Raw genomic sequence first — 11741 nt, forward strand, 5'->3', positions numbered from 1 at the left:
TGGAATTTCGTGATGTCCATCACTAAAGTTTACTTTTACTATGATCTTTTTTTGTAAATATGTATATATATATATCTAGTTTGTTTTTTTGCTTTTTTTTTCTTTTTTTTTTCATATATTTTGGTTTATTTGTTTTTTACTTATTGTCAAATTTGAATTTAAATTTTATCTTTAATAAGTTAATGGAGGATTTATATATGCTTTGTTAGTATTTTATATATATAATCAGATAATCAATAATAATTTTTTGAATATATAACTTTTTTTTTTTTTTTTAATAGCTTAAAGTGCGATTTAGTTGAGTTATGGTTCAGAATATGATTAATAAATTTTTCATGTTGAAAATATGATTGTTGCTGGTCATTTTCAGATAAAAATATACATGGATCAACTCTACAGATATATATTATATAAATTAGATATTATAACACTTTTGTCACAATAAAATAAAATTGACATCAGTTTAAAATTCTTGGTTAATGTCCAAGATTATGTCCTGAATCAATACTATACCGGATAAAAATGGATTAATAAGATGTCCGAAGATTTCTTTATTGTTAAAGCTTTTTAGATATATATATATATATATATTTTTTTTTTTTTTTTTGGTTCTTTGGCGGCCCATATTTGTGTGGTCCATAGCAACACATCAATGCTAATAAACCTCAAAAACTTTAAAACACTCTACTGATAATCATAAAAAAGTACGGCTATAGTAATATATTTTAGATTTAAAAAAATATAAGTTACAAAATAATTTGTTTTAAGACATACAATATTGTTTATTTACTTGTCAATTTCAATACATATATATATATATTTATATTTATATTTTTCCAGCAAAACATCATCCCTTTTTTTTTTATTTTGTGAGGCATCGAAAGCAATAGTTCTAACTTTTACACTACTAAGATCCAATTTGTTATTAGGTTTCAGTTTTTAGTAAAGGTTGTTAAAACGACAAATATAAAAAGGATCCAAAGATTTTGCATACTTATAAATAGAGACCACTTTCAGCATACTAATATAAAAATAAGGTATTTATCTTTTTGTTCATTTTTGTTTTATTTAGTTCTTATCTTTTTTTTTTTTTTTTACACGTATAATATTAGGATTATTATAGAATTATAAAGTGGATCACAAAGAGTATCGTTAATTGCATTATTAGTTATCATCGTTGTAGTCCTTTCCACATATATAATAATTTATCAACTCAGCATAATGCATCAAGAAAACGTTTTCCGTTCGCCAATGAATAATACTAGTGGTAATGTCAATTCATCCTTTATTAACCCCATATTAGCTGATAATCCTTCATCGGAATACCAGCCACGCAATAACAATAAAAAGGGTAATAACAACAATGCTACCAATGATTATACTGATAATTATATTCATACAGGTTCATTTCCTCAACAGCACATCAAAAATAGAAATAATTCAGTAGAAGGCTATCCCAAGTTACAAAGATTATTTGATTTAAAGAGAGGACAAGTGGAAGAACACTCCGTTAAACCATATGGGTGTAGGGTAGATATTGATCAGATGTGTTCCGTTTTAAATAGGTGGATATTCAAGGATAAATTATCTTTTGATGTTGTGATGATTGGTTGTTTAACAGATAATCAATTTATTTATCCACTCTTAACCCAATTGCCAATTAATAAGTTGGTTTCTAGACCAGGATTCTTATTTTTATGGTCAAGCGCACAAAAAATTAATGAGTTGAGTAAATTATTGAATAACGAAGCTTGGGCCAAAAAATTCAGAAGGAGTGAAGAATTAGTATTTGTTCCTGTTGATAAAAATTCTCCGTTTTATCCTGGTTTGAACGAAGACGATGAGCCATTGTTTGAGAAAATGCAATGGCACTGTTGGATGTGTATTACAGGTACAGTTAGAAGAGCTACAGATGGTCATTTAATTCATTGTAATGTAGATACTGATTTGGCCCTTGAAAACGATACAACTATAAATAACGCTGTACCAGGACAACTATATAAAGTTGCTGAAAATTTTTCCACCGCTACAAGACGTCTACATATTATACCATCTAGAACAGGTTTAAACACACCTGTTAGACCAAGGCGTGGCTGGGTTATTATGAGTCCAGATATTTTGTTGGATAATTTTGATGCAAAATCTTATAAAGGGGCTGTTGATAAAGTTGGCCTAAACCTACCGCAAAATCCAGAAATTGAAATTTTGAGACCTAAAAGTCCTGTTCAGAAGAAAAATTAATGTTTTATATACACCTGTGTATTTTTTTTTTTTATATATTATTATTATATATGGCTATGTTTGATCATTTTTTTTCTTTTTCTTTACTATTCTCTCTTTTCTAAAAAAAAAAAAACTTTTGTATGCCACTGGCATCTGTATTTCTAGCAAAATATGCATGATTGTAAACGCACATATACCGATGTCCGTAAATTGTCTATCACGGAATGTGTACATATATTGATAACGAAAAAAAAAAAAACAATCATCACGTTTCTTTTTTTTTTCCTCTTTTTTTCTCTTTTCTTTTCTTTTCTTTTTTCTTTGTTCTTTGTTCTTGCTTTTATTTTTTTAAATAGTGTTCTATGAATTTAAAAAACTTGAAAGTTTGTACTTATACATTTTTAATATATAATTTAGATTATTCTCCCTTCTCTTCAAAAATATATAAAATTTTTTCCCCCCTCCCTTTTAAAGCACAATAAAAAAATACAATCGATAACTTCTTCATCATGGGTAAAAAAACACAAAAGAAAAATAGCAAGGGTCGTTTAGATAAGTATTATTACCTAGCAAAGGAGAAAGGGTATCGTGCACGTTCCTCTTTTAAAATCATCCAAATTAATGAAAAATATGGTCATTTTTTAGAAAAATCCAAAGTTGTAATTGATTTATGTGCTGCACCGGGTTCTTGGTGTCAAGTTGCTTCCAATCTATGCCCTTTAAACTCTTTAATTATTGGTGTTGATATTGTTCCAATTAAACCATTGCCTAACTGTATTACGTTTCAAAGTGATATCACTACTGAAGATTGTAGATCTAAGCTAAGAGGTTATATGAAAACATGGAAAGCTGATACCGTTTTACACGATGGTGCTCCAAATGTTGGTTTGGGTTGGGTTCAAGATGCTTTCACCCAATCACATTTAACATTACAAGCGTTGAAGTTAGCTGTTGAAAATTTGGTTGTTGGTGGTACTTTTGTTACTAAAATTTTTAGATCTAAAGATTACAACAAATTGATTTGGGTTTTCCAGCAATTATTTGAAAAAGTTGAGGCTACAAAACCACCAGCAAGTAGAAATGTTTCTGCAGAAATTTTTGTCGTTTGTCGTGGGTTTAAAGCTCCTAAGAAATTGGATCGTAGATTACTAGATCCAAAAGAAGTTTTTGAAGAATTGCCAGATGGGCCTGCAAACAATGAAGTAAAAGTTTTCAACCCAGAAAAAAAACAACGTAAAAGAGAAGGTTATGAGGAGGGAGACTATTTGTTGTATCATGAAAAGCCAATTATGAGTTTTGTGGAAACAGAAACCCCGATTGATATGTTAGGTGATATAAATAGGTTTACCATTGATGAAGATAATCACCAATGGAAAATCTTGAAAAAATTGCCCGAAACAAGTGTCGAATTACTAGAATGTATTAAGGATTTGAAAGTGTTGGGTAGAAAAGATTTCAAAATGATATTAAAGTGGAGAAAGCTTTCCAGGGAATTATTGGGCATAGAAAAGACGGAAGATGAAGATAAAGTGGAAGAAATTCCCTTGACAGAGGAGGAGCAGATTAATAAGGAATTAAAAGATTTACAGGAAAGACAGAGATTAAAGTTGAAAAGAGAAAAAAGAAAGAAAAATGAAACCAAACAAAAGGAACTTGTCAGAATGCAAATGAATATGTTAACACCAAACGATATTGGTATTGAAGCTTCCAATATTGGTCGAGAATCCCTATTTAACTTGAAAACAGCTGAAAAAACTGGTATTTTAGATAAATTAGCTAGAGGTAAAAAAAGAATGCTTTTTACTAGTGAAGAGCTAGCTGAGGATATATATCTAGATGACAATGAAAGGCCAGATCGATCAGAACATGGAGAGGTAGATAGCTTGGAAGCAGAATTGGACATGATGTATAATTATTATAAAGAAAGGAAAATAGAGAAAAGCGCTAATTTCAAAGCTAAACAATCACGTGAGGAAGCTGATGAATGGACTGGTTTTGAGGAAGAAAAGGTAGAAGCTGACGACGGAGAGGAAGTGCATGAATACGAAGATGAGGATGCTGACGATAGCGATGGAGATGAAGCTATAAACAAGTTATTATCCAAGATGAAGGGTAAAGAAGGTGATGGCAGATTAAGTTCAAAGGCAAGGATATTTTTCAATGATCCTATTTTTGAAGGTGTTGAAGCAGATATTAAATCTTTGAATGAAAACACATCCATTAAAAACGAGAACAACAAAAGAAAAAGGGTTGAAGAAAGTGATAATGAGTCTGAATCTGATGAAGAAGAGGAAGAAGAAAGCGATAGTGATTTTGAAATCGTGCCGAATGTTGATGACGAAAACTTAGATGATGATGATTCAGATTATGATTCTGAAGAAGAAAGAAAGACCACAGCTCGTGAAAAACACTCAAAGGATATTGAAATAGCTACAGTAGAAGCCATGACATTAGCACACCAAATAGCTTTGGGTAAAAAAAATAAGCATGATCTGATAGATGAAGGTTTTAATAGATATTCCTTTAGAGATAAAGATAACTTGCCAGAATGGTTTTTAGAAAATGAGAAGGAACATTCCAAGATTAATAAACCTATTACCAAAGAAGCAGTTATGGCAATCAAAGAAAAGATAAAAGCATTGAATGCTAGGCCAATTAAAAAAGTTGCAGAGGCAAAGGCTAGAAAGAAGATGCGTGCCACAGCTAGATTAGAAAAGCTAAAGAAGAGGGCAGGTTTAATTAATGACGACAGTGATAAGAGTGAAAAGGATAAAGCAGAAGAAATTGCTAAGTTGATGCGTAAAGTGAACAAGAAAGCTAAGCAAAAACCTAAGGTCACCTTGGTTGTTGCCACTGGTAAGAATAGAGGTTTAGCAGGTAGACCCAAGGGTGTCCGGGGTAAGTATAAAATGGTTGATGGTGTATTAAAAAATGAACAAAGGGCTTTAAAACGTATAAGTAAGAAGCATCATAAGAAAAAGCATTAATTTCGAGAAAGATGAAGTTATGATTCCTTTTTATTTGCTCCTTCTTATCATTAATTGTACACATATATATGTTTTTTTTGTTTTTCTTTTTTTTTTAAACCTTTTACCTTGTATATTACGTTTGTATATATATATATATATATATATATATAAAGAAAAAAAGCAGAATGAAAATATATATATTAATACATAAATATCAACACAGTAACTTGGTATATAATTATTGTTATAACGCCTATTTCTTTTCTTTTTGATGTTGTTTTTGTTGTGAAAGCAAGTCATTATGGAATATCTTATTTAACAAATATATGATTGACAAAGTCATCACGGTCCAGATGGAATATCTTATCGTATCATAAGAATTAATATTAATAGTAGGAATAGGCACAGTGGTGGTGAGATTCTTTTCTAGAGAAAAGGATAATAATTGGAAATTGGTGTTTGGAGTGAAAAAATCCTGCAATCCAAAATGTTTTTCATAAAAAGGATTCATTATGGGATTGGAGTTAGTATCTTGAGAGTTATCATTGTCACATGCTACGAATACATATGGATTGACATTGTATTCTTCAAAATATGGGGTAGTAATGTTATTGCTGTTATTAGCAGGGCTCATATATCTTGAATGTAAGGTTATTTCATTTGACTTATTAAATTCTAATTCAAATAAAACCTCACTACCCCACTTTTTAATTTTATAAACAGGTAGTTCTAAATCATCTTCTCCAAAGAGAAAAACAGGGTTCGATTGGAATTTGTCTACAAATAAAGTTTTAGGTAATTGCATAAACACAAATGGTTTGCAATCAGCCTTGTCTGTTATAGAGTTTAAATCAACTTGCAAAACAGGGTGTAATCCGACCGGTTGTTTGAAAGTGACTTGGATTTCCCTTTCATTAGTTGAAAATGCAGTTTGATAAAAAAAAGATCTTTTATTACATTTCAATCTGTGGTCATCTTCATTTTCATTTTCATTGTAGGGTGGGAACGAGCAATCTAGACCATTTAGACTTATCAGATTTTCAAAGTTGTATCCATTTTCTATTAAATCTGGGTAGAATAGTCCAACAACATTCTTCCAGCCCTCCTTATTTTTATTTCTCTTGTTAAAAGAATCCTGCGAAATGGAAAAAATTTGTGGTGTGTTGTTACCTATTTGTTGGAAAGGGTTATAATATTTGCTGATAATAATGCTGACCTTGTTTACAATTATATCATAAGAAATGTTTTGATTATTATTGAGGTCATATAAATAATCTTCAATAAACTGTTTTGGCAATAGATCAAAGATAACATCTAAATTATTGGAATGGTAAACTTGATGAAACTTACTGTCAATGAAAGAAGTCGAGTTATGATTATCTGAGGTGTAAACGTTTAAACCTGAGAACAAAAGAGGTTTTATTAACAGTTGCTGAGAGGTAAATGAAGAAATGGGGGAGGTATCGATGGTGATTCTAAATGGTTCCTTTTTGTTAAGTACTTGATTTATGTTAGTAGCATCAGACAAATACAACATACTTCTTAAGTCATTAAAATCATTACCTGTATTATCGTAAATTACGGTAGTATTTTGAACGTAAAGTGTATCATTATTGTGATTGGTGACCACAATATGAGTAGCATTGATGTCAGTAGTTTGGAATAAAGATGATTCGTCTTGATACAATAGCGTTATTCTGTTCATTTATTTTATGATTGATTTTGTTTTATTTTGTTTTGTTTTGTTTTGTTAGTTATGTTTGAAAAGAGTGGGAGAGAATGTGGGCGAAAGTAAGAAAAATGAAACATTTAATAACAATAATAATTTAAAAACAAAAGAAAAAAGAAAAAAAAAATTGAGATTCTTTTTTTTTTTTTTGTCGTTTTTGTTCTGTGTTTTTTTATTAGCGGTGAGCAAAAGTTATTATTAGAAAAAATATAACAATTTAACTTAATTTAATTTAATTTTCTTTTTTTTTTTTGGTTGTAATTTTAATCGAATTAACAAGACTCATATAATTAAAGAGAAGTATAAGCATATCTGACACAATCATAAAGGTTATAACTCGTTGCTACTTTTTTTCTTTCTTTTTTTTTCACTTTTTATCACACTCATATTGAAAGATTATTGATAGACAATTGAAAAAGAATTTTCTTCTTTTTTTTTTTTTTTTTTTTTTTTTTTAAACTCAATCAAACAATAAATAATAATAATATACATGTCAACAGTAACTGGTAGCGTTCCAATTGCTACCTCTTTGGCTAATAACAACCCTGCCAAAAGAAAGAAGCAACATCTTCATAAGAGATCTTTTGCAGTAAGTGGTGATTTTGATTTTTTAATAACAGAGTTGAATGCTCAGGGTACAGTAGATAAAAACGACGTTAAACTGCCTCTTCCTCATCCTAAAATTAAAGATTCATCCACTTATGGCTATAACTCTGATATAAATAGGACAGTTCCCAATGGAATTATAGACCTAAATGAAGCCTTATTAGCAACACCACCTTCAAAAAATAGGCACCCTTATGTAAATTATTCCTCGAAGCCTAGGTCATTTAATTTTCATAGAAGGTCAGAAAGTGCACCGGCAGGATTAGATTTATTGGATGGCTTTTTTGGAAGTTTTGATGCAACAAATGGAAATTACTATAACACTCATTCAGAAACATATAAAAGTAATAAAAATAGTTTTGCAGGTTTACATAAAGCTAATATTAATGGCAATAACACTAACAGTACTATTAAGGAAGAGGACACAGAAGAAGATACTTACGATAAAAGTGCAAATAACCAATCGTTATTAGCACCTATAAAACCTAAAACACTGGATGTTAAAAAGTTTTCCGATACTAATACCAGCTCACCCGCAAATACTACCAATATTTCATTAAAAAAGCAAAAAGAGAGATATTATAATAAAGTTAAAAATTTACCAACCATTTCTTCTTCATCTACTACAACATATAATCAGAATAAATCACAACTTTCTTTATCTTCTTCCAGTGATAACTCTGCCTCAATAAGTCCCAAGATTCTATCAACTACTAATAATACCCCAAATAGCAGTCATTCAAGTAATTCTTTTGCGACTAGTACCATCACCAATGCCACAACTAAATCTAATAGTAATAATAATAATAATAATATTCACAAGCTTTATTCTAAATATAATACTAATGCCAAAGCTTTAAGAAACAATAATAATGTGTTTAAGTATCAATCGCAAATGTACGATATTCCAGACAGCAATAATATCAAGGTCCCTCTTTTGAGATCTGCAAGATCTAGTGAAGATATTTCTACACGTAATAATAACAATATTAATAGTAGTGAAGAGGTAAAAGACAAGTTTTATGAGGGAGAAGTAGTATTATTATATGGTCAACCTGGGGATGTGGTAGATTTGAGTACCACAACAATCAATACACCCACCATAAAGAATTTTGAAAGCATAACGCCAGTTGTTTCTTCTTGCTCTACTGCTGCCAACAGTTGTATAAGCAATATAACCGACGATACTGACAATAATAAGATAGACATACCTGAGCATAAAAATAAGAGCGATAATAAAGGAAAAAATAACAACACTGAGATTAAAAGTAAAAGTAGTTTTTTTCTAAATAAACCACCAATGTTAAGAAGTAATGATAGCAGCTGTAATGCTAGTACTAATAGCATTAGTAATAGAAATAGTATAATAAGCTTAATATCAATTAATAATAAAAACAGAAAACAAAAGAAAAAGAAAAAGAAAAAGGTTAATTGTAACAATAATAATGATAATAGTAATAATGGACATAGCCATACTTCCTTTGCATTGATAGACAATGATAATAATAGAGCAACTCAGGATAATACTAATAAGAATAAGCCTAAAGGGAAAAGAAATAGACTAAGTACGATGTTATCAATATTATTTCACAATAATAAATAATTGTAATCGACCCATAAACCTCATAATGTTTTTCGCACACCGGCATCCATATATATATATGTATGTGTGTGTGTGTGTATAAATAATAAAGATAATACCTTATTTACTGTTTGTTGTTTTTTTTTATGTAAATTATGTAATCCTACTAGAATAATATAACAAGAACAATTAATAATGATAAATTGCATCATACACGCCAGTAACACAAATGACCTTTAAATGGATATAAATTGCTAAATCTTTATAGAAATTAAAAAAAAAGGGGGCATTCTAGCCATATAAACAAAAATAAATTTCCTCCGTTTTGAAATGAATAAATGATAAATAAATAGATAAATAGATAAATAAATAAATAAATAAAACACCTTTTTGGTTAGGAATATATAGATAAACTAAGTTTTATTGAACAAACCTTAATCAAAAAAAAAAAATTTTTTTTAGTCCCATTGTTTAATTAATTTATTAATTTAGGTTTAATTTCATTCAGAGGTGTTTCCAAAAATCTCGACATTGACAAAAAAAAAATTAAAATTATACTCTTTTTATATATATATGCAAATATAACTCCTTTTTCTTGGTCCCAGTCATTCTCTTTCTTTAATTGACTTCCAGGTTATCTAATTCTTGTTTTTCCTTGACAGAAGCTTCAGCTTCCAAAATGTATGGTAACAAGTATGGAACATCATCAGATGGCTTCAATTGTTGATCTTTTGGTAACAAATGATGAGTTAATTCCAATTGGTGAGCGTTAATAATTCTGTAAACCCTAGCATAACTTTCATCAGTTGGTAATCTTTTCAAAGCGGTTTGAACAATTGGATTTTCTTCACTAATCAAGTCGTTGTATCTTAAACCTAATTTTCTATAACCAGATAAATCAGAGAACTTGTGGGCGATCGGAACAACAATCTTGGACAAAGTTGGGCAATTCAAGATGTAATCACCCATTTTAACAATAGAGGCGTAAGAAGACATGATGTGTGTTTTGTTTTATTTGTTAATTTTTTTTTTTTTTTTTTTTTTTTTTTGCCTGTTAATGATTTTCCATTATAGATAAAAAGAATAGAAGATGATTAAAAAAAAAAAAAGAAAATTAAACAAGAAAGTCGAAGTAAATTGAAGTGAAACCGTAAGCTATTTTTTCTATTGATATTTCGAGATGAAAGTAACAAAAGAAGAAAGAAAAAAAAAAAAAAAAAAAAAAAAGTTTGTTCAATAGAAACACCGCAGATGTTCAAACCCGATATAAATTCACTCATTTTTTTCCCCATAAAAAAAAAGGACACTGTCTACAAATACTATCACTTTGCACGTCCAGAAGTAAAAGATTATGCACGATTTATACAAGATTTCAACTCTGCCAAAACCAAAAAAAAAAAAAAAATTAAATTAAAATAAAGCTCTTTTTATTGGCTATTGATCACGTGTAATATACACCAATACACAACACTACAAAAGTAATATATATAACTGTTATAAAAATAACCTAATAATCATATTCGGAAGGTTTAGCATCACCACGGTTTGGGAAACCACAGTCCAACAAAATATCATCAATTTTAATCACTTCTCCTTCAACCTCTGTTTTAACATCTTCCACAGCATCTGTATTTGTAGTTCCATCTTCAAAATACGATAAAATTTTATCATACAACTCTCTTTCTTTGACCAAAACCATATTTAAATACCCTGTAGAATTGAAACCAATGGTACCGTTATTGCTCTTTGATCTTGGTACCAAGCAAATCCATTCCAAAGTCATCATGAAATTATAAGATATTGGCAATCTTTTGTCTTCCTCTGAAGTGCAACTCCATTGTTGGAAAAAAGTTAATGTTCTTTGTAATAAAGAAGAATACACCATTGCCAACAAATCCTCATCCACATCATTTCCATCTGGATCAGGTAATGGAACTACAAAATGGGCGTATGGGATTGAATTATCCTTTAATGGTTCCTTTTTATGATTGGGGATAAAGTGTCCTGGGTCTTTTTTAACCAATTTGTCTTGCAAAGTTTTCAATTTACCAGGTAATTCGATAATTTGTAAATGTTTATGGTCTTGAGAAGATCCGGAATTAACACCACAGTTATAAAATGCAACGTGTCTTTTATCAGATTCATCGTCATTATCCAATTTTTTTAACAAGTTATAACTTGTTAATAAATCTTTTGGAGATAAAGGAGCTGTTTGTGATTCAAAGGATTTGGTAACCAATAATAAGTGGTTTGGGATAATTGGAAACTTATTTAATAATAATTTATAATCACCTTCCAAATCATCTATGACAGTTAATTCTGGTTCAGGCTTAGCAAATGGATTACTTTTTTCATTATCCGTAATATCTTTCCTTTCTGGTTTTTCTTTTAAAGAAGGAGCATATGTAACCCAATATTGGTTTTTTGTATTGCCATCGGTGTTTTTCAATAATTTAGATTCACTTTTGGTAAATACCAAATTGCCATCACTTAAGGCTTTATTGTATTTGGTTTGAACAATTTCATGCAAGTTATCTGGTATAGAAGATGTGGTAGCGACACTGTTAGACATTGCTATTTTGGTTAAGTGTATATATGTATTTTTTTTTTTTTTTTTTTTTTTGGACGATCT

The 11741-nt window shown here is 29.6% G+C and overlaps 6 protein-coding genes across 6 annotated transcripts; 3 read left to right on the forward strand and 3 right to left on the reverse strand.

The window, feature by feature from the left end:
* Nucleotides 1-1221: 1221 nt before the first annotated feature.
* On the forward strand, nucleotides 1222-2241 carry KAR4 (Kar4p; the record flags this gene model as incomplete). The annotated part of the gene is made up of 1 exon (XM_046079346.1): nucleotides 1222-2241. One exon carries the CDS (start codon nucleotides 1222-1224, stop codon nucleotides 2239-2241), a length of 1020 nt encoding a protein of 339 aa, XP_045933471.1.
* Nucleotides 2242-2732: 491 nt separating this feature from the next.
* Nucleotides 2733-5210, forward strand: SPB1 (27S pre-rRNA (guanosine2922-2'-O)-methyltransferase; the record flags this gene model as incomplete). Its single annotated transcript, XM_046079345.1, has 1 exon — nucleotides 2733-5210. The coding sequence occupies one exon, from the start codon at nucleotides 2733-2735 to the stop codon at nucleotides 5208-5210; it is 2478 nt and encodes an 825-aa protein (XP_045933472.1).
* Nucleotides 5211-5445: 235 nt separating this feature from the next.
* On the reverse strand, nucleotides 5446-6897 carry PBN1 (Pbn1p; the record flags this gene model as incomplete). The annotated part of the gene is made up of 1 exon (XM_046079344.1): nucleotides 5446-6897. The coding sequence occupies one exon, from the start codon at nucleotides 6895-6897 to the stop codon at nucleotides 5446-5448; it is 1452 nt and encodes a 483-aa protein (XP_045933473.1).
* A 514-nt stretch (nucleotides 6898-7411) lies between these two features.
* On the forward strand, nucleotides 7412-9130 carry SCDLUD_003818 (uncharacterized protein; the record flags this gene model as incomplete). The annotated part of the gene is made up of 1 exon (XM_046079343.1): nucleotides 7412-9130. One exon carries the CDS (start codon nucleotides 7412-7414, stop codon nucleotides 9128-9130), a length of 1719 nt encoding a protein of 572 aa, XP_045933474.1.
* Nucleotides 9131-9727: 597 nt separating this feature from the next.
* On the reverse strand, nucleotides 9728-10105 carry QCR7 (ubiquinol--cytochrome-c reductase subunit 7; the record flags this gene model as incomplete). Its single annotated transcript, XM_046079342.1, has 1 exon — nucleotides 9728-10105. One exon carries the CDS (start codon nucleotides 10103-10105, stop codon nucleotides 9728-9730), a length of 378 nt encoding a protein of 125 aa, XP_045933475.1.
* A 511-nt stretch (nucleotides 10106-10616) lies between these two features.
* On the reverse strand, nucleotides 10617-11681 carry SCDLUD_003820 (uncharacterized protein; the record flags this gene model as incomplete). The annotated part of the gene is made up of 1 exon (XM_046079341.1): nucleotides 10617-11681. The coding sequence occupies one exon, from the start codon at nucleotides 11679-11681 to the stop codon at nucleotides 10617-10619; it is 1065 nt and encodes a 354-aa protein (XP_045933476.1).
* Nucleotides 11682-11741: the final 60 nt, after the last annotated feature.

Source organism: Saccharomycodes ludwigii, chromosome V, assembly GCF_020623625.1.
Source record: "Saccharomycodes ludwigii strain NBRC 1722 chromosome V, whole genome shotgun sequence".
In the NCBI taxonomy this organism is placed as follows: domain Eukaryota; kingdom Fungi; phylum Ascomycota; class Saccharomycetes; order Saccharomycodales; family Saccharomycodaceae; genus Saccharomycodes; species Saccharomycodes ludwigii.